Source organism: Pleurodeles waltl, chromosome 6, assembly GCF_031143425.1.
Source record: "Pleurodeles waltl isolate 20211129_DDA chromosome 6, aPleWal1.hap1.20221129, whole genome shotgun sequence".
Taxonomy (NCBI): domain Eukaryota; kingdom Metazoa; phylum Chordata; class Amphibia; order Caudata; family Salamandridae; genus Pleurodeles; species Pleurodeles waltl.
Genome location: NC_090445.1, coordinates 97996896 through 98022866, shown reverse-complemented (window position 1 = coordinate 98022866; position 25971 = coordinate 97996896). Strand labels below are relative to the sequence as shown.

Genomic DNA, 25971 nt, shown 5'->3' with positions numbered 1-25971 from the left:
CCCAATAGACACTAGTCCGCTGCTCCCCCAGGGCGCTTATGCTTCCCTGAACATCCTTTGTAAAACCTCTTTCAATTGGAGCAGGTACAATTCCATGCCCATGAAGGACAGCTGTACGCCTTCGCCCCGGAAAAATTCCTTGTCCTCAAACATGATATCCGTATGCTCCATGTATGTAAATCCCTGTTCTGCGCAATACGTCCACATCTCCTTATTGATCTTCCTCCTCGCCTTCTCAATTGCCCCCCGTTTTCGTGCTCTCCTCCAAATTCGCCGGGTGACAAAAGCTGTCCAAACTAAATGGCAACCCTACCACTGCTGTCACACTACACTGAAGTCCTTCTTCATGTCTCGTAAAATATCCAGTCCTGTCCTCTTAAGCAAATCATTTTCACCCAGATGCACCAACAGTACATCCGGGCAAAAACCCCGCCCTTTCATCCTTTGCAGTGTCTCCAACAGTTCGGCCCAGCACATACCCCCTTTTCCCTCCCATCGTACGCGATAACGTGCACCATCTAATCCTAAATTGGCCCCCAGTTTAGTCGACCGCGCCTGTCTCGACGCCCATTTTACAAAGGAATGTCCCAAGACCCAGATGGATATGAACTGCACCGCTGGCCCCGTAACCGAACCTGCAGCAATAAAAAATACATGTTACCTTCCCATTGTCGCAGGCTCTTATCGCACATACTTCTTATAAGCATTAGATTTCCATCGCCCCAGCTCCAAAACTGCGGCCTTCTACCAACCCCGCCGACCTGCCTCTGTCGCCATGCCAATTCCTAAGGAATGGGTTCCATATTGCGAAGCCTCGACGCCTACATGCCTCAAGCATGACCTCAAAACCGCAAGCAGCTGGTATGCAGAAACCGCATTGCCTCGCAAATGACAAAAAACCCAACGCTTGTAGTTCCGCAAGATCCCTTGCATTCGCCACGCCAAGTGCATTGGACAAAGTTCCCGCACTGGTAGGCCCGCATGAACACCTGTCTTTCCCTGCCCTGCTGATTTATCTTTGACCGCCGCAAGGATACGCCCACCCCGAGCGACGAAATACACACGTCCTCCCACCGAACCCCTTCCAAAGGATTAGAACCTAATAGCTCTGACACCCGGAAAGCCCCAAAAAACATCCAAGACGTAAGGGTCCGAAACAGCGCACCCTCAGCCTCACTCCTACAAATCACCTCTATCACCGCCATAAGTTGCTTCAACATACCCAAAGTAATCGGCTGGCGTTCCCGCACTCTGGCTCCCCGTTCCCTGGCCCAACCTTCTATGATGCTCTGACCCAATTTCCCCGCCGACGGTGCATAACCCCACAATAACTTACCCATAAAAGCGATACCTGGCAATTTCCCTGCCATGGACACCTTTGACAATCCATTGTCCATCATATCCATGATGAAATTAACTACGTCCCCAACCCGATCCTGCTCCAGCCTCCGCCGGCGCGCCCCGACTCCAAAAAGTCCAGCCAAGCTCATACATACGTTCGCTGAGTAGACGGTGCCAACAAATTCACAACCAGTCGCAGAATCCTCTGTCGCCTACGTTCCAAAGTGCCATCGGCATAGCAGTTCTGCTCAAAGGTTCGTCTGCAACCAACCCATGGAATCTCTCCCACTGCGAACGAGAACGCATCCGCAATGTCATTATTCACCCCCGGCACATGCCTCGCCCTGAAATAGATGTCACACCGCAAACATTCCAACACAAAAACACGAAGAAGCTGTAGCACCTGCGGTTATCTAGCCGATTGCCGTTTAATCACTTGCACCACCGCCAAGTTATCCACTCGGAACAGTACTCTTTTATTCCTCAACCATTGGCCCCACATGCACACTGCCCCCACCAGTGGGAACAGCTCCAAAAAGGCAATACCCCGACCGCCCGCACGCCATACATCTGGCCACTGTTCCGCACAGAACTTGCCCTGCCAGTAGATTCCAAATCCCGACGCCCCCAACACATCCGAGAAAATATGAACGTCCCATTCGCATAAGGGCCATGCCTGAATCGGGATTCCATTGAAGGATTCTAAAAAGACACACCACATTCTCAGATCTTCTTTCACCCCGGCGCTAAGCCGTACGTGGTGATGGGGCATGGTGTGATCTGAAAGTGACATACCGAGCCTCCTGCAAAAAGTCCGCTAAGTGACCAAACAGGACTTGGATTTCCTTCACCGTCACCTTCTGTTTCTGGACCATGGACCGCACCGTCTCCAACATGGTCCGCTTTTTCTCCACAGGCAAGCGAGCCACCATGGCTGCCGTGTCCAGCTCGATGCCCAAAAAAGACAATGCTGTACAAGGCCCCACCATCTTCTCGGGGGCCAGGGGCACACCCAGGTCCCCCATGAGCGACTAAAATCTCTCCAGTGCTACTTTACAGGACTCAGACTCTTTCGGCCCTGCAAGGAAAAAATCATCTAAGTAATGCGTAACTGACGCATGACCTGTTACCGTCACAAAAATCCACTGCAAAAAGGTGCTGAAGCATTCGAATAAAGAGCAAGAAATGGAACAACCCATGGGTAGTGCCTTGTCGACATACCAACTGCCCTGAAATTGAATGCCCAGCAATTCAAAATCCCGGGGGTGCACCGGCAAGAGTCTGAAAGCCGATTTGATATCTGTTTTTGCCATGAGGGTGCCCGGCCCCAATGCTTCCACCAATTCCATTGCTACGTCCACTGAGGCATATGACACTTTAGTGAGTTCCTCTGGGATAAAATCATTAACAGACACCCCGTCTGGCCACGATAAGTGGTGTATCAACCAATACCGCCCGGCTCCTTTTTGGGCACTACTCCAATAGAGGATACAATCAGATTCTCCAAAGGCCAATCCGAAAAAGGGCCTTCCATCCTCCCCCTCAGCCACTTCCTTCTCAAGCTTGAGCCACGTCAGCTCCTCTTTCCCGCGAATGGAATGCAAATTCTCCGCCCACCGCCGCTGCCTCGGTCCATTGTAGCCCAGTTCAAACCCCTCTGAAAAACCCTGCAACAACTGTCCCTGACGCTCCAGGCCATATTGGCCCACCCAAAACCTGATCTTGTCTATTTTAATTGGCGTAGTAGCCTTTCCCCAAACTACCCTGCCCTCTCGGCTTAGCCTGTCCTTGATTCCCTGATGTATTGCCTCCTGATGCCGCAGCCTGCTGCCCGACGCAGGTTCCCCCTGAACAATTGGTAAGGGCATGTTTTCCCCCGCACTTGGAGCATTCGTGCCTGAACTTAAAATACTCTCTAGTGCACAGCACTTTATTGAAATCCCAGCATGCTCCTGACTTTCGCCCGCCCGTACCTGTTGCGCTAGATCCCCCTTTCTCCCCCATGCTAGCCCCTGAATTGGCCCCACCCTGGGTGGGGCGATCCTGAAAGGGCTGATAAATAATCGGTAATCCGCTTGCCGTGAAAACAGTCTTTCCAAACTTCGCCAGTCCCATTGTGTGCTGCCATAAATCGCCATCTATTTCGCCCCACTGAACCTCCTCGTCTGCCGCCATGCGGGCGCGAAACTCCTTATCGTATTGCACCCACGCGTAGCCCCTGTAATTAAGGTACGCCTTCCGAACAACATCCAGGTACTTGAACAGGGCCACCGCCCGCTCTGGAAAACGCTTGCAATGCACACTGGCAAAAATGAGAAAAGCCGCTGTCCAATTTTCTATGGTCACCGGGACCCTAGGACGCTTCGCCAACTCATATGCATCTCCACATACTCCTCTTTCCATATTTTCTCTTTCGTGGCCTGCATAAGATGGGCCCCCAACGGCTTCGCTGTCCCCATATACGGCAAACGCTTGTGCTTCCCGCTTACCTTGCCAACCCCATACTCCTCGCCAACCTTACCTAAGTTTCCTTCCCCTATTGTACTTACTTGATCCTCCGCTGAATCTGTGCCTACCCCAACATCTGCCACGTACACCCCTTTATGCAGTCGCTCCCCTGCGCCACCCTCACAGTCCTCCGTCCCTACCGCCACCCCCACTTGGGTTAACACCTTCAGCTCCGAAACTGTCCGCCCTGCAGCTCTCCTCTCTCCCGAAGCTGTTGCCGGCACCTGCAATGACTGACGAACAGCATTAGACTCCCCCCGCTGTCCACCATTCATCCTCATCCTCACGTATCTCTCCCTCCTCCACACTGTCCTCTTCATAATCCAATCGCTCATGTTCACTAACATCCTCACTGTCACTGTACACCACCCCCTCCCCAAAACGAGCCCTCTTAATGATGTCCTCCACCTGTGCCGCCGGCGTGCGCGGTTGCCGAGGGGCCGCCTGAGGCCCTCCCCACTGTGCTGCGTGGCTAGGCCGTTTAGCCCTACTCACCAACCAACCGGTGGGCGCAACACCGAATCCAGTCTGGCGCCGCCGTGCTATTGCCTTGGCCCAGACAGTCATTTGCAACACCAGTAGCTCTAACTCTTGCAAATGCGAGGCCTATTGCATTGCAAATGCTTGTTTATTAAATGCTGCCTCCAAAGATAAGCGGCAAGTGAGCTTACAGGGAACTTAAGCAGTACTAAATATGCTAATTAAATGAGGCAGGTTACGAGAATGGGGAAAAGTCTCACCACCATGATAAACTATCATCTAATCAGAGAAGTACTGTCTCTTTGAGATAACGGCGTCTGCCCACTGATAGCGACTTGTTCAAAGACGGTAGGCTGTCTTCATAGCTGGCATGGTAAGGCTGCAAACAGCATTGAAAACACCTGTAAATAAAAAAAAAGTATCTCATTAAAGCTCCCAAACCAATTCAGTAGCATTTAAAAGTATCTTACAATTTAAATATGGCCAAAACAAAACCAATTGGGTCAGCCGCTTCAAAGATATAGAGTTTCAAAGTAATATTCCTACTCCAAACTTCTCTATTCGGCCTGGAAAGTCCATGAACGTTCCTGTGCATTAATCACACATGGTCAGTGGAGGCTTCCTGCCACTCCAGGAGCAGGGCACATCTCCCATATTTAGACTGCTTCTTGCCTGCAGTCATGCCAAATGGACTGGATGAGTCTCTCACCACTCAGCTGTGCAGGTGGGCTCAGTTCACAGCTTCCAAACTTTCCAGAGTTCGGGTAGAGGTTTCTCTGACGTATACCTCGAGCAGACAGAGAGTCTACCAGTCGTTCCAGGTCTGTCTAAGCCAGCAGATGGTGCACTTTTCAAAAGTCTCAACTAACTGGTAATATGAGGTTGCCCATAGAAAGAGCCATTTACATTCATTCCTCTAATAAAACAATGCTTGTGACCCATGGCCACAGGTCCCATACAAAACCAGGTCTGAACTCTAAATCTGTCTCTTATTCCACCTCATTTGATGTGTCTTTTGAAGCTTTGCTGTAGTGTGAGACTAGTCCCCCTCCCTACACACAGCATTGCTATCTCCCGGTGTCCTTCAGAGACGTGTCCAGCTATGAGAAACAATAATGTAGATTTTTGCATCTTGACCCATCTTTAGCATTCTTGTCAGCTGCTTTTTAGTACAAGAAGCAGGCATGTTTTGCACTTGCAGCTGAGAAAAATGCAGTACATTTACACACTCAATCCAATGATGAGATACAAAAAAATCGTTCTTCATGCATTCGGAAAAAACAGGCGCAAAGAGAACGGAGAAAGTGAATTCTTAATACACAGTGTCAGAATACTAACAAAATCTAGCAAGGAATATTAGGGGAACCATGCAAAATAGCAGATTTTCCTACTCGCCCCCTGCCAATCTGACACAGAGAAGACCAATCTTTCTCCTGTTTGATTGCTCTGTACAGATGAATTCAAAAGGGCAGTTCACTTGCTTCGCAGTGGAACGTAAGTGGTTGGAGAAGTTAATCTTTCTGTTTTGAGCACTGAATGTCATAGCTAACCCAAGGGTGATTTAATTATGGAAGGCAAATGGATAACCCTGAGGTGATTAGTCTCCCCATGCATTGCTTGGAATTGCCTTACTTAGATAGGGTAGTGTTAATTTTATTGGTTGGCACTGCGATTTTTCATGCATCACACATTGTTACTAGCAGGAAGACGGTCTGCATTTCACTACAGCTCATTTAAATTGAAATAATTTCTTAACTCTCAGTCTAAACTCAAGCATCCTCTTACAAGACGAGAATTTCTGGGGGTCGCAAGCACCCAGGTACTTCACCAAGATCCCCCTTAACCCTTGTAAATCATTATCTGAAATGGGACATACAAATTGTCTCAAGACAGGAATGCACTAGCAGCCTCCATCCATAGTATACGCCCCACCTGCCACACCAACATTGGATTCTGCTAAGTAAAGTGTCATCCTAAAAGCCATAGAAACCTCCTGCATCTCCCTTGAAGCCTAGGCAGATTCCAATGGTTAGACATAAACCTGTTGTGGGATGATAAAAGAAAGTTGACTGATTGGGTGACCCAGTCGGAGAAAACACTAATTGACCTGCAGCGTACCTTCAGCAGCAACTATGGAACCTAACAGAAGAAGCCTTCTTGAAGGCACAGTGGATGATGCAGAGGGCTGCATCCGTTGTAGCAACATATGAATTGTGGGCCTCCTGGAGGGCACATAGGGAAGGATGTGGTAGACTACCTAGAGAGTTAGCTCAAGAAACTAGAATTTACATCCAAGTCCAACTTCGAGGTGTTTACACTGCCACCACTCACATAGACCACCAGCAGACTTGTCTGCCCCCTCTGCCATTCCATCCCAGGAGCAGTGCAGCCTTGGATGCAGCACCACTTTCCAGCCCCCCGGGAGACACTATAAGTGCTTCCTCAGAAGAATTTTAGATTGCGCCCCCACATGACCACTCATGCTATCTACCTGCCCCTCTCGAACAAAATTCTCTGTCTCTTTACATCAGGAGGGGAGGGGGAAAGGGACCTGATGTTCTTCACAATAGGAAGTAAATCTCTGCCATGATAGGTGTCTTTGTTGGTCCCTCTTGCCTCGATTTCACAGAAGCCTTCCTATTCCACCTTTTTGGGAGACACATATTGACATTTGCAGGGAAGCCGTTGCTCTAAGGGAGACTGGTTTCTGGGTATCCTACTTCAGCTACATTCATCGCAGTACAATACTCCTTTAATATCTGAGAGCCCTCACCAAACTATCTGCCACACTACCATGCAGGCCCCATACCCATGCTGTACAGGTTGGACAGCCGGCGAACACCTCTCTGGCCTTTGTATTTGCCATTAGTTTTGTTATGTCAGAGGTTTTCCTCGTTAACGTCCTACAAAAGTTGGCGACTACCCATCGACCTGCCTGGTCAACCCTGGAACTATAAGAGCCCTGACTGTTGTTGAGAGCATGCACTATCCTGGGAACTTACAGGTCATGCAGTGACAAAAGGCATACGTACAGCATAGAATATCAAGGGGTGCAAACTTTATCCAAAAGGTACAAAATCCTTACTCTCCTTAAGTGCAAAGGGGGTCCATGCAGTATTGACACAGGAATCCCACCTCATGCACAGCAAAGGCGATAGATTTCAGAATAGATGGAGGGGACATATATATACCCCTAACTTCTCTGCCTATTCTAAAGGAGCCCTCAGTTGAGTTAATGTGGGCGCCCACCTCACAGTGCTGTCCACGGAGATAGGCCTTGAAGGACGTTTTGTTTTACTAGATACTAGATTAGACGCTGTCTATTCAACCAGGTAATGTAAACATCCAAGACCGATCAGGCCAGATTCCTGCAACTCCTCATCCCACTTAGCTCAATGAGCACATATTCCATGGTTGTTGATTGGATACCACGCTAGGGAATCCCCCACTCCCTGGTTGTCTCATAGCAACAAATGCACGGACTCCTACTGCATGGCTGGGATCAGGGTCCCTACAAGACGTCTGGTACCACCTTAACTCTGGGCTCAAGCTTTATTCTTTTATTCCCTGGCACTCAACCTCGGAGTTCGTCTTGATAAAATTGTCTGCTCTGCCCGCTGTGTCCTCCTATTTGTACCCAGTCTACCTTGTCAGGGAATTATTGAAACATAATTCCATGATACTCGGTCTGACCTGGGGTAGAATTCCCTCCCCCATTCCTACTTGGCACCTTAAGCTCTTGGCGCTTGAAGACTAAACCTTTAGAGCTCCACTATCTGAAAACATTCAGCAATAATTTATCTCCAATGTATTCATTTATTCCTAGCTGGGTGACTTACCATACTACCAGACCTGGACCAGGTTGAGCAAAATATAGCAAAACCCAGAGGAGTTCATTACAGATGGCCCTGCGGCGAGAGGAGGAGGGCACACTAGTGGAACGAGTACGCTGCCAATGCTACACCGCCGGCATACACTTGGAGGGCGACAAATCCGCCTGCCTACTGGTAGGCTCATTGACAAAACTAGACAGCCTATGGTAATCGAGCTCCAGGACCCAAATAGGACCATGCTCCAGTCCCAGTGGGAAGTCCATGCAATATTTGTAAATTCCTACAAAACTCTCCATACACCTCCTCCTGAGGCTTCCCACGGTCGCATGTCAGTGTTCCTAGAGGTGACTCCACTTCTCCAGCTGTTCCTGGAAGACCAAGACAAATTAGGTATGCCCAATATTTATCCAGAGTATCATGAAACCTTTGCATGTTCCCTAGCGCTGAGATGATTCAAACTGTACTAAACAGCAATTGCAACAGGGCTTCCCCCTGCCACTGTTAGCGAGGCATCACCAGTCTCCATACTGAAACACAGGAGGAATTCTTCTGACCCAGAATCTTACAGACCAATAGCAGTTTTAAATACTGATTCCAAAATACTTAGCAGGATTCCTGCTAACTGCATCAGACTGGTTATTCTCCAGCTCACACACGCTGATCAAAGTAGCTTTCTTCTGGGCAGAAGCACTTTTCTAAATATCCAACCATCCTTTGGAATCAGTGGGGCTGCCCAGACCCAATGGCCGAGAGCCATAGCCCCAGTATTAGAGGAAGAGTTTGATACCCTTCACAGGGAATAACTTTTCTGTGTCTTGACTCTGTTCAGCTTCGGAGCCCATAATATCAAAATGATACAAATACCCTATGCAGCCCCAACAATCAGAGCCTGTTTGGAGGACTCAGTTTCCAATGCAGTAGTGGTTGGCAGAGGCATTATGCAGGGCTGCCCCGTCTTCTCCCCCTCATTCACACTAGAGATTGAACTATCAGCCTGCACGCGTGTGGAGCAGGGCATCCCCTTGCCTGATAGAATTCATGCAATTTTGCATCGCACGGATGATGTTTAGTTCTTTCCTAAAGATCTGACAGAAGACCATTTTAACATCGCGCAAATCCTATCCAGCTTTGCAGCGATCTCGGGTCTCTGAGTTGGCTGGACCAAATCTTACTCTTTAACGCCTGCTGCGACCCCAGTGGGACTAGACCTGGGCGAGGGCCCATTGAGATGGGAGATACCTCCTTTCGTTATTTGTGGATCCGCATATTTCATGTAAAACAGGATTTGGTAAATAGTAACCTCACCTCGACAATGACTTCTATTTGGAATCGGATTGCTTTCTGGCGATCCCTCCCTCTTTTTGTCGCAGGTCGTATAGCAGTCGCGAATATGGTGATAGTGCATCATCTATATTATTGAACAAATCTTTCTATACCCCCCACCCGTCTCCTGAAGGTAGCCATCAAATGCTTGACCAAGGGACTCCAAGACACCAAAGGCATCTACACCTACGCTCTGTCGATATACTTTTAGGCCTTCCCAAGTGAGATTGACATCTAAAAAACCACCTCATGTGACTTTTTCCTGGCGGGTCAGCTCTTCTCGTTCCAGTCCCATCAAGCACAGTTTAAACTTCAAGGAAGCCAGTTCCTCATGTATGAAGCCGCACATAGTCCTCTCTGACAGGCTTGGGCATTAGAGGACACAGAGCCCGCTACCACTTGCTCTTTACACACAATAAGCAAGGGAACCGACTCATTAGCTAGTTAACCAGGGCTCTGATCACCCATACACAAACTCCACTACAATCCACCAGAGAAACCTGGGAAGCCAAATTTAGTTGAGCCCTGCGTGACGAGGAGTGGGAGAACGCTCTGAGCCTACCTTCCCTCCAAACAGCTGCACAGAATCTTCTCTGTCTCAGACGTTTGTGTTGGATGTACTATCCCAGTAGCAGATCTTAAGTACTTGCTCTGGGACTGCAAACGCCCCTGTCCATATTTGGCTGCGATAACACAAAGCTAGAAGCAATCACTGGGCTGCAGAGAGTTGACACCTGGGAGGTGGTGGCACTCGGGATTTATAAACTTCAGAAGAAATATAAACCACTGCCCGCTTCCTTGACTTAGCCCTAATACTTGCTTAGAGAACCATTACCATAAACTGGAAAAGTCCAATGCCCCCTCCAGCGAATCTTGACATTGCACACTAGGAGTTTCAGTGCGGGCTGACGTCACAGCCCTCCATTGAGAGGAAGCTGGGGGTGTCCGCTGTTGTCCATCAGCCCGTGTCTGGGTTGGTGTCTAAATTAATGGAACCACACAATGGGAATGACTCGTCCTTCTGAGACCTCCTTGAGGGACCCAACTCACCTTTTACTGCTAAGCCACACTATCTCCTTCGAGACCCTTCACCTGCCAGTGAAACTGACTGATGCAGTCCTCAGGGCATCTCAACCGGCTGCTCCCCTCCTTCCCTAAGCTGCTCTCAGCTGCTTCCCTCATCACTAGACCTTGCAATCTAGGTGCCTTCTACCGTATCCCAAGAATAGTTGCTGCATATCTCTCACCAGTAATTTCAGGTTTTTGGTCCTACTTTGTTCTTTAGGACCTTTTCCCCCTCACTCACCTAGTTCATCATAACATACTCCATCTGACATGTAGATCCACACCTCTATTCATGTCCATGTTCCAAATTTAGTGCTTGACACAAGGAGTGTATTTATTTGGAAATGCTGCTGCTTCCTATTGTATTGATCCCAACCTCAGTGCACACACAATGATCATGTGTGTTCACTTAAGACATGTATAACACAGATAATGACTGCGACCGGAGCTCATCAGTCGAGAGCAGCACACTGTGGACACACTGAGTATGACTGTTGTCAGCTCTCCAGGCTGTAGAGGACTGATCGTGGTGGCAACAATAAAGCTTATAGTAGCAAGGCAAACCTTTTTACCTGGCCAAGGAGAGTTGAATACTGGCCTCTCCCACCTGTTTCTAAATTTGTTTGCCAGTCTTTTGTCCTTGGCACATGTTGGATGTGTGTGCCTATCGGCATGCAGGGTTTTATTTGTAAATATATAAGTACCAGGGTCCAAAGATTTTCCAGATGGGCTTCCGCCACCACTGCTGAATGTCAGGATTATTGAATACCACTGCTGCTTCACCTGGATTTCGTCCTCATGCCTCTTTCATCCACCACCATATACGGCCTGTCTGTTTATCTCACTCTAGAAGGTTCATTTTCATCCCTGCATCCCCCCTCTTTTCATTGTTTTCCCTTCTTTCTCTTTCTTTTACCCTTTTCTGCCTTTCTGGCTCTTGTTCTGAGTAAATGTTTGATGACTAAAAATAAGTCCCGGTGCCCAAAATGAATGCCAGTTGGCCAACCTGCAGCTAGCGGCTCAGATGAAGAACTGTCTACATGTATAGCGGATGCATGTGGCCCGTGCATGTATAAAGGATGCATATGGATACATGAGGCCATAATCAAACTGGAATCCATATTGTATTTTTCACATCTTAGTGGTACCTAACATAGAGGGTTGGGGATAACCAAGATAACTGATATGAAATTCATGGATCCTTCAGGGTATTCAAGGAGTCCTTTGTAGAAGGTCAAATGTCTGTGTGTGAAGGAGACTTGACAGTGGGCATTGTTGCAGCTTAAGGATGTTCCCCTCCCCCTTTCTGGACCATTATTCACTGGAAAGTCTACCCCCACACGTTTTAGGTCTCTCATGCTATGAAACTCCCATTGCTACTCAAGTTCCTGCTGGTACCTTTCAACAATGACCCTGGCTGGACCCAGTCGAGGGGCTTAAGCAAAAGAAGCAGACCTGCCTAGAGTCAATCTCGGTTCCGAATGTTGTTGAAGCACACAACTTTGTCTGCAACATTTGTATAAAGATGAGGCCAAATGTAGAGAGAAAGACGAGGGGAGCAAAACAAGTGAGTCCGGCTCGGTTGGCGATACATGTGCAGGGCACACCATCTAAAGCTGTGTGGCCTGCAAGTCCTCAAACGGAATGCGCTCACGATGTGTTTCATTGTGTATATTGTTAATAAGTTATTTTTTTATATTTTTTATTTATTTATGTTGTTTAGACTTTTTATTGTGATATGTATGTATTATTATTTATACTTTACATGTTTTCATTTTATCATTTGATATAGTTTTTATTTAAAATACTTGACACTTATAGCTGAGGGTCTTGATATTTTTATATATGTTGCTGTGTTTAAACTGTTGTGATTGTTTTAAGTTAAACACAATTATGACCTGAAAAAATGAACATATTTAAAAAGGTGATTCAGAATGTTATGTATCATATTATGTTGCATATTAGCAAGCTACCTTAAAAAGAAATATATACAAAATAACTTTTTTTGTTTATTTTGAAGAAGAAAACCAATCACCGGTACAGCCTGCCCACCCCGTGTCAGACGGCCTCTCTGAGTGCAGGTGAGGAGACACGCCTGTTCCTTTATTAGCTGACTTGATGCAGAACAACAAATCAAACGAATCTGAAAGTTAAATAGTGAGCAATCCAAAGACCAGACCCCGGATCAGACAGAGAGCCAGGGTAAAAATGGTAAAGGCACACAACCAGAAATCTCTGCGTTGCATTACTCTGCCTTGGGAAGGAGTTCCATAAGTGTTGCATTGGTGTTCCCATGCGTCTCTCGTGAATTTTGTCCATCTCCAGATTTACAAGAACTTGTAACCCTGGGGATGCGGCTAAATCTTGCACCTTCCCAGGGGAGGTGTAACATGGAGAACTATCTCTATTTCTCCTCGTTTCTTCCTCTTTTGATGTGTGCTGCATTCTGCAGCACACACAGACAGAAGAATATGACTCCCAGGATTGTTTCCGTGCAGGTAAGTGTCCCTTCCTGCACAAAAACTATCCTGCATGCAATGCAGGCACCCTTCCACCTTGATGCAAGGGTGCCTGCATTGGTGCTAGGCAGACGATTGTGCACCAGCACATGGGAAAGGACAGCAATGCACTTTCCTGTCGTGCAGGCAGTTGACCTGGTTCCTCATAAATGAGGCCATATGAATGTAGCCCACATATAGTGTACACATGATCCCTGACTTGCCTCTTACTTTACTAATAGCATTGCCATCATGGCAGGGGTGGGAGCACTTCTCAGTTTATTTAAAGACTCACTTTTAATAAATATATTACTAAGGAGTTCCTGGAACTCTGCACTTAGAGCAGGAAGGGTAATTGTAAGAAGACTGACTGACTGTTGACCTCTGTCTCTGAACACAGAGCAAATGTGTCAAGATAAAAAGAAGATTTAAAGGCATCTTTATTGCTCCTTCACTTTCCGACTGGACAGAACACCTGTTATTTGTCAACTCACCAGAATGGGCGAGTAAGTCCTAAAAATAGCTTGACCTGATAAAATATGACTCACCATAATAAGTGGGCAAATAAAGTTTTTGGGGCCTGCAGCATTAGAGAAGCACCGGGATTGGTCTGAACATGCTGGTTTGTTGGTCGCTCAGAGACAGGCAGCTTGTGCCTCTTCTCTACCCAGCTGTGCAACACTGCTTAGGTTGGAGAAATCTAAGTGCACATGTCGGTAAGGCAGTCGTAAGACAACAAAGCAACATGTGGACTTGCAGTGCCCACCACTCCTCCTTCAAGCTGCTGTCCGTAGAGGATGGCCAGGCCCTGCCCTAGACTTGACCCAGACTTGCTTAGTCAGTGAACTATAAAATAATGAAACTGTTTTATTATCATTTTATTTTTCATCTGCTGGCTCTCCTCAGTGGGGCGATGCTCCTCTGCCATAACTGAGAAGCCGCTGCTGCTGGAGTCATCCCTCCTCTGTCACTTTATGTTCAGCTTTAAGAAGTGTAAACAGTGCAAATGTTTTCAGCGCTCAGAAGAAACAGAAGGATAGGTCCTAGTGTTTTCTTGGGTCTTTTTGTAGTAATTTGACACCACTACTCACTGAAGGCCTAAGACGCTACCCATGACCTGTGGAAGGTTGTCTGAATTTGGGAAAATATGTGCAGAGAAGGGACTGCAAAGGTTTGTGATAGCAACGTGCTGTACTGACAACACTTGCGGGGCTTAGTGGGAAGCCATATTAAATGAAACTGCAGCACTCCTCAGAGGACATAGTACAAAGCAAAAAATATATAAATCCTGTCTTAGGAGTATAGGACAGCTAATTTATGTTTTTTGGAGTGGGTTCTAACATGGTACCCTGTTTTTATGGGCGAGTTCAAAGCGCTCCGTCCATAAAGTAATCTCTCTTTGGGCTTCAAACCACGCCCAGGTCATGTCAGTCTCTTTCGTTGGTTCCTGGGTAGCTCTTTAAAATCTGCTTTCTTTCATTTGTGAAAGGCATGCATACGTCATGCCTTTTCCGGTGTTTAGCCCTACACAGCACCAGTAAACTACTAGAAACATATGAGGCTCGATGTTTTCAGCCTGGTTTCTGGACTACTTTATCTGTTAATTTTCCCTGCAGCGTGATAGCGCTCTGTTTTTTCGTTTTCAATGTCAGCGCGATCGCGCTGCATTTTACATAGCGTGATCGCGCTGGGTTTTTTCTCTTTTAATTTGTGTGGCAAGAAAAGTTAGGTTAGGAGTTTACAACGCAAATAGCTCCAACTTGAGCAAATGCGAGCCCCGTTGCATTGAAAATGCTTGTTTTTTTTGTGGAGCAATTTGTCATAGATTTTACCAAGACCGTGGAGAGTAAGGTTTCAAGTCCGAGGGACACTCGGACAGATAGTGAGCCCAGTGTCAGTTGGAGTAGTGCCAAGCATCAGTGTTTTTCAACCTAGAGGAATAACTGTTTTTTTGTCATTCTTGTTTTTAAGTCCTTGCATGTTTCTTGGGTCTGGAGTTTCTGTAAAGGTGAAGCCTGGTTAGCTATAGTAAAGGCATTGCATTGAATGGGCAGGTATTAAGTACCTGCACTTCTTAGGTTTGAAGGGGAGAGTAGCAGCACTTCTTAGCAGTGGAGCAATGCAAGTAATTGAAGAATACCAGGATTTGTCAGTAGCAAACAGTATAGATCCATTTCATTCCATTTGGACTGAAGATCCAGGAGGGCTTTGTCCTTGCCACATTTTAAGGTTACCCCATGACTCTGAAAATGAGTTCCCTTTAGATTCACTGGATACAAGCTTATTATCGGGCACTGATCTTGGACACCCCTGTTGTATGAGTATGTGGAGTGATGAAGTATGTTCAAGCTAAGAGAAGGCGTGATGTCTGAGGTGTGGACGTGGACACATGTACAGTGTTGGGATATAACAACCCCCTGTCTATCTCTCCCTCTCTCTGTATCACTGCAGCCATTCACAGGAGCCAAGCCTGGTACCACGGGGGCATCTCCAGGGAAGACACCCAGCGCCTCATCCTGCAGCAGGGCCTTGTGGATGGGTAAGAATGCTTGAAGGGGTAGAGGGACTTGTGGCACTGAGAGGAGGGAGAGGCTTGGTACTTGTGGTTTTGGTGGAAGTAGTTATCTGAGAAGGAAGCAGAGAGTTGACCATAATGTGAAAGTTAAGTTAGGGACTAATGAGAAGTATAACAGTAAATAACTTGTTTTATGTAGAACTTTACACTGTACATGAGCCTTTACTAAGCACTGTAAATAACAGATGGTTCATTACTCAAATTATGGAACTCATTGATGAAGAAGAGGAAGGTGATGTGAAAGCACAATAAGCTCTGGGTTATGTAGAAAAGGGAAGTTTCAGATCACTGCATTTAAGCAAAATATCATGTTTCCAGGCACAGGACTATATCAGCCACTTGATGCATTCTTGGTATTGCAGTATTGCTTAAATTCAATTGGAATAATTGGACAAACATACCTGCAAACAGTCCTTTGTTCCTAGTACCTTAGAGCTCAGGAACTACAACCTAAAGTTTGAGCATTTAAAGACTTTCAATTAACAGGGATATTTTAACATATACATGTGAACGCCCATGTGCAAGACACCAGTAGAGTCTTTGTGAGCCAGAGGCTGTCTTCAGAGTCTGAGAATCCATTCGTATTTATGAGACAAATGTGGCATTTTGGGCAGTAGCTTTCTATAATGCGAACCTCCATTATGACTGAACTGGGCCAAGGGTAACACTGCTTTCGAGGTGCAAGACTGTCGATTGCTATGGGACCAGAGACTGCCTCCACAGCGCGAAACTCTGTTAGTGAACTTAGGAACAAGACTGATGGACAGCAGTTAACCTACTCACCTCCAATGTTTCCCACTCCAGTACAATCTATACTGCCTTAGCCGGAGACCAAAATTTCACCACACCACTTTAAAACAAAGTTATGTCTCCTAATACGCTTTACCATTCCATCCTTTTTTCACGCCTACGTGTGTCATAAAAAGTACACATTTTACCTTGTCACTTTGTATATCATTCACACCACGTAATGACTGCACCAGTTAATAACTCCCTACACCGCCCTATTTCAAAAACTATCATCACATTCAAAACTACTGCCCACCATTTAATATCATACCATGCCACACCACACTACTCTACCTAGCACACCACCACACATTACACCAACTAGGACTGCACCACTGCATAACTATGCAGAACCATATCAGAGATCATGCCACAATATCACTGAACCACACTTCACAACATCTCATAACACTCCATACAAGATAACAGAACAGCATGTCTCCCCACACAGTAGAGCACCTGACTATAGCACATCAGCAGCAAACACAGTCCACAGTACATGACACCTAATAACTTAATAGCACACTATTACATAGCCACTAAGCGGCATCACAACACATCATGCTGTTACCACAACACAGCGGTGGCAGCTTGTAATCTCTGAAAGTGGTGGGACATAATACTTGGCACAAGTTCACCTCATTGTTTTCCAGATTTGCTTTGGGTGCCCTCATATGTTAAGAATTACCTCCGGTGTGCCAATGCCAGAATTTTGTCATGTCAAGAACTAACTACAATATGTCAGGACTAGAATTTTGCCATTAACACCACCCATATCATATGCCTAGAAATATGGGTCATATAATTACAAATGTATACAAAATTAAAGTTGCAAAGCAAAATGCATCTTTCCTCAGAGGGCGTAACAAGTGTTATCACAGTGCAAATCCTCTATCCCAACAGTTTGTCAGAGGGAGTAACCAACATCTAAATCCTTGCTTACCATGGTAATCTGTGAGTCCATGTAATATTATACCTCTTTCCAGCCTTCAACAATCCACCCTTAATTCCCTATTGACTGGAAACATCATTTACAACGAATGTCCCTTTACCACACCTGCCTTTACTACGAATATGCCTTTACCACACATGTCTTTACAACAAATGTTGTTATAAAGGCATGAATGGTAAAGGTGTATGCGGGTAAAGGTTTTGCAGGCAAGTACAGATAAGTATTAAGTAGTTTGTGTGTGTGTATATATATATAATGTGTGTTTTAGGGCAGGTTTGGGTTTTGGGGTGGTAAGGAAATTTTAGGTTATAGGTTGGGTATGGGTTTTGGGGTGGTAAGGGCATTTTGTAGGATTTAGTATGGGTATGGGTTTTGGGATGGTAAGGGTGTTTTTAGGTTTTAGGGTGGGTATGGGTTTTGGGGCAGTAAGGGCATTTTTAGGTTTTGGGGTCCATGTGGGATTTAGAGTGGTAAGGGTATTTTTAGGTTTTAGGGTGGATATGGGATTTAGGGTGGTAAGGGTATTTTTTAGGGTTTACGTTGGGTATGGGTGTTGGGGTGGTAAGGGCATTTATAGGTTTTAGGTTAGGTATGGGTTTTGGGGTGGTAAGGGCATTTGTAGGCTGTAGAGTGGGTATGGGTTTTGGGATGCTAAGGGCATTTTTAGGTTTTAGGGTGGGTAAAGGTTTTGGGGTGGAAAGCTTTTCAGGTTGTAGGGTGGGTATGGGTTTTGGGGTGGTAAGGGCATGTTTAGGTTTTAGGTCGGGAATGGGTTTTGGAGTGGTAAGGGCATTGTAAGGTTTTAGGGTGGGTATGGGTTTTGGGGTGGAACACTTTTCAGGTTGTAGGGTGGGTATGGGTTTTGGGGTGGTAAGGGCATTTTTAGGTTTTAGGTCGGGTATGGGTTTTGGGGTGGTAAGGACATTTTTAGGTTTTAGGGTGGGTATGAGTTTTGGGGTGGTAAGGGCATTTTTAGGTTTTAGGGTGGATATGGGATTTAGGGTGGCAAGGGTATTGTTAGGGTTTACGTTGGGGTGGTAAGGACATTTTTAGGTTTTGCGGTGGGTATGGTTTTAGGGTGGTAAGGGCATTTTTTGGGTTGAGGGTGATTGAGTTGTGGGGTGGTAAGGGCATTTTTAGGTTGGCATGGGATTTAGAGTGGTATGGTAATTATTAGGGTTTAGGGTGGGTAGGGTTTGTGGTTGGCAACGTGTGTTTTTTAATGTGTATGTATAGATAAACGCAATTATGTATTATATATAATATAAAAACAGAACTGAGAGTACGGGGTTCTTGTAACGGGGGCGAATCAATAGTATATCAATTATAACACTAGGCCCCTCGTAATCCTCAACTAGAGGCGAGACATGGGTGGACTGTGGTGTATGATCTGGGAGGGGAATTTCCTTTACGGACTAGGTGGTCTCACACACTCTATGGTGTCATGCTTCATCATATGACCACCTAGCCCCACCCAGGTAGGACAGTGCCACCTGGGCGGACTCAACCTCACTGTTAAAGGAACAGGAGGGAGTGCGTAAATAAATTCTGGTTCTGGAAAAGGGATCCAGCTAGACTAAGAAATAAAAACACATAAACAGATACCCATGTGAGTTTTTTAATAGAAGGTTCTGTTTGGTGTGATTAAAAAAAAGACTGGGACACCAATGTGAGAGCAATGACTCACTGGGTCACCTATCTAAAAGGAAGAAGCCGACATGTTTCTGCCCTCAAAAAAATGAGCTAAGGAAGGTCTCTGGGCATTCATCAGGGCGAAGGATCCCTGCTATTCATGCTCAGTGAGCGCTGAATCATAAAATAACAATAGTGTAGGAAATCATTAGAGGGTGATACCCGAGTGGGCGGAGGGGCCTACCTTGCCAAGGAAATACCTGGGGAGGACCTGAAGGAAATAAAACAAATCAGACTGGTACTGAGGGTGACAAGGTGACACAGCAATACACAGCAATCCACAACACACGTGCAAGGATTCATGCAAGACGCAGCAGTTCTGGGTACATAAGGCATAAATCACATAAGTAATGGTATGGTACGTCATTGCGTGGAGGACAATAAGGAAGGGGAGAAATTCTTACCCTATCACAAGAGGCTACTGGCCTCCGGTGTCCAGGAGAGGGAGCGTCCCCTTATAGTCAGACTCTAAGGTTCAGGGAGAAGAAGACAAGGGAAGAAGCCACATGAGAGGGAAAACAGGGGCGAGAAGGGATGGAGGCCCCTAAGGATACGAGGGCTAGGCCCTGTAGTGATAGACACCAATTGGGGTCCAAAAACCAAGAGTGAAGGTTAAGGCACAGACAAGAGAGCACAAGCGGAGTAATAGCAAAAAAGGTTGTAGTAAAATAGGGGAGAAGAAAGAGTAAAAAGTAACAATAAAAACATGAACAGAAACAAATAGGTCTGGCCTCCTATTACAGAAAGTGCTTCGTAAGTAATGACCAAGTATGTATAGGTAAGCAAATGAATCCAGGGAGTATGTGGGTTGGTCAATTTGAGTTGTTGAATTGATGAGTAGGTGAGTGACAGGATAATGGATGGAGGGATGAATGGGTAAGAGCATGGATGACAGATCAGAGATGGAAGGGGTGTAGAATAGCTTCCTGCCACCAACATGACTGCCTTCCATGCATGCAGTCATTATCTTATCCATGCATCCTGGATGGCAGGGTATAATTAACTGACCTTGTCAGAGTGGGAATTAAACAGAGCCACATGGTTACTTAGATGCATTTTCTCTTGTTCAAATCTAAGTGGAAATAAACAACTACCAGACACAACTACCAGACAAATTTAAATTGGAAATCAGGAAACCAGAAAATAACATAATTCAACCTATAAAAGGTGAAGAAAATGTTTCCCTGGCACATAGAACAAGCATTTGCAATGCACTAGGGTCTCGCATTTGTCGGAATTACAGCTGTACACAGTTGTAAACTCCCAACCGGATTTTTCTTGCATTAAAAGAAAAAAACTGCGTGATCGCACTGCAACAGTTCACACGTAATAATACCTATCGGCAAAAGTGCAATTATGAATGTAACCGGCAAAAGTCCAATTAACTGTGTAACAAGGTCGGTAGTATGCGAAGCGCTCGACTTCTGCCCAGCGAGATCGCGCTGCGAAAATAGAGAAAAAGTAGTCCACAAACCCAGCGAGCCTCGCATGTTTTCTGTACTTGGTCGCTACGCTCGAGGAGGGCTAACCACCGGAAAAGGCATGACGTATGCGTGCCTTCCACTAATCAAAAGAAGCGGATTCTAACAGGCAAGCCAACTTGCCAGTGAAAGACACTGATGTGACGTCAACGGGGCTCCGAGCCCTTTTCTAATACCTAAAGCGTCTTGCTAGTGATACGCACGCACGCGCGAGTGCATGCGACGCAGGCTCGACCCTAAAAAAAATACACTAATGATACAGGGAGAAGGTGTTTTACAGGAGCCAGCAGAGGTGGGAATCAGTGCACATGTTTATTTGAAAAGCAAACAGTGTGAAAAAGTCACTTCTTAGACCTGTGAAGAAAACAAGCTGACAGCTGAGTTTGGGCAAGTTGGATAAATAACTTTGAGCCCAGTTTCCCACGTTTTATCCAAGAAAGTTTGAAAAGTTGCAATTAACATGCCCTAAGAAATTATGCTATGTGCATTTGAGAAGTGAGATAAATAAACACAAGGACAGCCCGACGTAATGAATACTCGCTTGGCAGTTAAATTGCCTTGGATAACGTACATTAACTAACCATATTTAACTCTGAGTAGCAGCCTCTCAACCTGCTCTGTTTCATTAGAAGAGCACGGGACAGAGAGTGAGCCTCCATTGTTAGTGGTCAAGGGAAATAAAGGAAGTAAGCAATGGAAGCAAGGCAGCAAAGGAAGAGACAGGGGAGGCCGAGGAAAGAGAGAAAGGAGAAAAAAGATAATTGAAAGCTATGTAGCTCAGTGTGCACTTATCCATAGCAGCCCCCTAGCATGACGGGGTCTTGTGTTTTTTTTTTGTTGCTTTTTTCCTGGATGTTTTGGATGGCTTATGGCAATGTCAGCAGTGCAGACATGCAGATAATGGAGTAGCTCTCCCTTCCGGCATCCTTAGCTGAAGGGGGCGCTGCAGGCTACTGAAGGCAGCAGGGCGTCACTGGGAGGCTGTTTTAGGCACCCACCCATCCTAGTAACCCACTGAAATGAAACAGAGTTGTTCAACGCTTAAAGCACTCTTTGGGCCTGATTTAGAGTTTGGCAGAGGGGAAGAGTCTGTCACAAACGTGACGGATATCCCTTCTGCTGTGTTACAATCCCATTATAGCTTATGGAGATCGTAATACAGTGGACCGGATATCCGTCACGTTTGTGACGGAGTAACCCGTCCGCCCAACTCTAAATCAGGCCCTTAGTTGTGAGTCAAACATAACTGGTGACAACTTTATACACTGCCAAATCCCTTAATTTCTCCTGAAATGTTTGTGACAAAGCTAGCTGGGTTTAATGGACGCCATCTTGTAGCGTGACCTAGTGCCTAATTTGTGCTTGTTGTTTCTGGTGCAGAGGACCAGCACTTATTTTTGAGGGCCGGCGCCTATTTTTCTGCCTCAAGCATTTACTGCGAGCAAAAAATACAAATGGGAAAGAGGGAGGAAGAGAAAAACGAAAAAGCGTCACAAAGGGAGAAAGCAAAAAGCTGCAGGAGTGAGCTGAAGTGGCAGGGAGTGGCTGTAAATGGATTAAAGAGGCACGAAATTGCTTTGGGATTACGCTGACTCAGTATTCTGTGCTTGTTCACTTAATTACATCAGCCACGTGTTTAAGAGGAGGGCTTTAGGCACTGGCACAATTTTATTTACAAATTAAGCACTGGCGTGACCATTTTCTGTCCCTTTTTATAGCTCTTTAATAATGCACTCCTGCAATGTCTCTGTCTCACCCACCATATGACCCCACCAAAATTAGAGTCACAGACAATTCAACAGGAGTAGGACGTAGCAAAGTTTACTTCAAAAGGACAAAATGCTGAGCAAGATAATGCAATAACATATCACATTGATCCTTGCATATTATGAACATCCTAAGACGGATGCAAGCATTGAGAAATTGTACACATTTCCTATTTACATCTTACATGCTTGGGGCAGGCAGAGGCCCAGAAGACCGGCAAAAGTGGATTACTTAAAGCAAAAAGAAAGGTTATTAAATATTTAGGCAAATTCGACAGGAGGGATACATTCTATCTAATAAGGCACCCTGTGATGGTTTGGTCCCACCCCAAAAAATATCCTGGGCACTGGAGGTAAAGGTAGAAGCTGTGGACCACCAATAGGTCAACCCCCTATGGAGAAGCCGCTGCTCGCTGACCTAAGCCAACATACATGTGGGCAAAGCTGAAGCCCCTGTCTCAGTAGCACTTCAGAAAGGCAATTTTCTGTTGATAAGCCAGAACTAAAAACGACAGACAACACCGCCACAAATGACAGGTCCCACACAACATCCATGGATTTTGACGCATTCCCAGATTTACCGCAAGGGGTAGACCTGGCATTGCGCCAGTATGCTGCGCCTTCCTATGTGACGCGTAGCAAGAAGAAATACTTGTATTTCCCCTCATTACTTCCTCATTCTATGTGTGCTCCATTCTGCAGCGCACCTAGAAAGAGGAAAATGCCTTAGGGGATTGTTTGTGTGCGGGAAGGAAACCCACCCTGCACAAAAACAATCCTCCTTACAATGCAGAGATCCTTACAGTGTGGTGCAAGGGTGCCTGCGTTGGGGCTAGGCAGCCAAAACAGCACCAGTGCAGGGACAAAGACAGGAATGGGCCATATTCTCTCAGATTTGGAGCATTCTGTCCTTTCCCTGTGACACAGAGCAGCAAGGTGACTTGCTGCACTGCATTACTTTGTAACGCTAACGAACATCGAGGAAGATGCTTGAAATGTGGTGAGTCCCGTGTGATGGATTTTCCGGGACGATGGGCAATCACCATCTATCCTTTGCGCGTCACCACCTTCAGAGGTACATCATCAAACTGAGCATCTGTTTTCCGCTTTTGTTGACTAGGACGCAGTCACCTTCACCCAAGAAAGTGCATCTGCCCACCCAAGAGAGGGCAATGTACTCTTTTTACTGGTTTATGGCAGGTGCATCAACACCCAGGGCTAATATATTAGTATAATCATCTGTGAACAGTAGTTTCCATAGAGTTCTCTGCCAGATGTTTGCAGCACTTGCATTAACACCCTGAGACAGCTCCATAGGGTTGGGCCTTGTGATCAGCAGTTAAATACTGTGATGGCTGCAGTAGCAGGTGCACGGGGGTCACTGAGCTCTCCTACCTGCTCATTCAGTTTCTGTGCCAGAGATTATCGCTCAGATTACTTCTTCTGTTGGTCAGCAGATTCCCATGGAGGTCTGTCATGTGCCGGATCCATGTGAGCTGGGATTAGTCTGAGGTTTATGTCTACAGAAACTCTTTAGGTCTGTCTGAAAGAAGCTTTACCCATCAGATGAATGAGACCTAATGAGACGGTGTTCCACCACTACGTACGGATGCTATCCCTGGGCATTATGTGACAAACTACAGCCCTGCAGTCAATCAGACCAAGGCAGCAGGTGTGCACAGAGTGTACGGACATTGTCAACCCCAGTACTGTGTGCCCTTGTAAAGAAGCATTGTGGCTGCCACAGTGGTACGTGATGTAACTGCACAGACAGTGAGACGCCAAGGAACTGTTAATATAGTCTCCTCTGCATTATTCTGTGGCACTAGTGCAGAAACAGCAACACAATGCTAGCCGAGGCACTATCTGCAAGACCTAATCTGAAAGCAACAGTACTGCATGTATGAATCAGGTGCATGCGCTTACTGTGGTAGCAGTACTGTCTACAGCAGGTGCATGTATCAGTGTGACTGCAGCAGAACTACCTGCAGCTTCTGCATGCATTCACTGTGACTGCCGAGGCACGACTACCTGCTGCATGTGCATTCAGTCATTGAGAGTAGCAGTACTACCTGCAACTTGCACATGCATTCAGTGTGATCGCTACAGTACTACCGGCAGTGCATGCACTGAGGGTGACCGCAGCAATACTTCCCCCTAGCTACAGTATTCTTAGGCGCAACCGTAAAGACTAGTCCAGTACCTTTCATAACACTTTACAAGTTACAAGAGTTGCAAGAATTATGCAGGGTCCGAGCATATACTATTAGACATAAAACTTTATGACACTGGGCACAATCTACTTTATAGATCCCATCATTTAAGTAACCTATTTTTCGAATGGTCGGAAGAATTGGTTGCCTCCCTACTATTTGGAGTTTAAGGTCTCATTACTCTAGACACAAGTACCACATGAGTTGACTCGCACAGTGATGGCCAAGATGCGAAACAAAATGTGAGAGGTTCTTGAACAAAAGAAGTCATACTTCAGGCCTCCTTTTTAGTACATTGTAGCATGACGAGTTTATGCAAGCTAAGGAATTTACATGTGAACCACTTTCGTATATATTTATACTGTATCTTAAAGTAGTTTCCCAACGAAAACCCGCTAGGCCAAGTAAAGGGAAGACCAAATGAAAGTGGAAATAATTAACACCTCAGTTCATTGGGGAAAAATTCCAAGTGGATGACCCTAAGCCTAACTCAAGTCTTTCAGTAGCACTTCTCTGCACCAGGATTATTTGCTTTTCCGGAAACTCTTACACTTAACCCCAAGTATAAAATTGTCAATAGTTGACGGAAACTTAAATGTCAGAAACTACAACTTAAAAAGTTCAAAACCATCTCTAAAGAGTTATAGCCAGAAAAAGATAAAGTAAGAAACACTCTGGCTGTGCGTAAATATAGATACACGACCACAGCAGCAAAGAAGTGTTATTTATAAAAAAAAAAAAAAAAAGTGAAGAATGCACCTAAAGAAATTCTAAACATGATAGAGAAATGAAAGGCCTTATTTAGAGTTTGGCAAAAGGGGATAGTCTGTCACAAACATGGCAGGCATCCCATTCACCCTATTATAAGAGCCATAGACAATAATGTACTTGCAGTATGGTGGACAGGATATTCACCACGTTTGTGATGAATTATCCCTTCTCCCAAACTCGAAATAAGGCCCTAAACAATCCTAAAGCATCAGTAGACAAGCTGTCACCATCACAAAATTTAGTAGACAGCTTGATCAACTTCTTCTCGGAGACAATACACAAAATCAGGGAAAAGATCATGAGTTAAGCTATCACGAGCTTGCTGTGTCAAACATCATGATTAGCAATCTCTCCGAATTCATACATAGCTCTGTGGACGCATTTCAAGCGCCTATAAAGCATAGCAAACCATCAGGCTTGGGTCTTGATGTGTGAGTGGCATTTGTGCTAAAGGATGTTTGTCAGATACACACCTCTCATATCACTGGCATAATCAACGAATCACTGACCACAGGAAAAGATCCCACTGGCTTTAAAAAAGCAATCATTCATTCTGTACTAAAAACGATCAGGGCTAAATATAGAGGATTAGCACATTTTAGACCCAAAGCCCTACTACCATACTTGGCCAGCTTATTAGTGAAAGCTGTGACGGTACATCGACAAGAATATGCTGAGCATAAT

General features: G+C 45.8%; 1 protein-coding gene across 7 annotated transcripts in view; it reads left to right on the top strand.

Moving 5' to 3' along the window:
• Positions 1 to 25971, top strand: part of GRB7 (growth factor receptor bound protein 7) — a 567793-nt gene that overhangs the window by 525297 nt on the left and 16525 nt on the right. For all 7 annotated transcript variants that reach the window (XM_069237430.1, XM_069237429.1, XM_069237435.1 and 4 more), the window contains 2 exons: positions 12571 to 12631; positions 15500 to 15587. In XM_069237430.1, coding sequence (XP_069093531.1) covers positions 12571 to 12631; positions 15500 to 15587 — 149 coding nt within the window. The remainder of the gene's footprint in view (positions 1 to 12570; positions 12632 to 15499; positions 15588 to 25971) is intronic.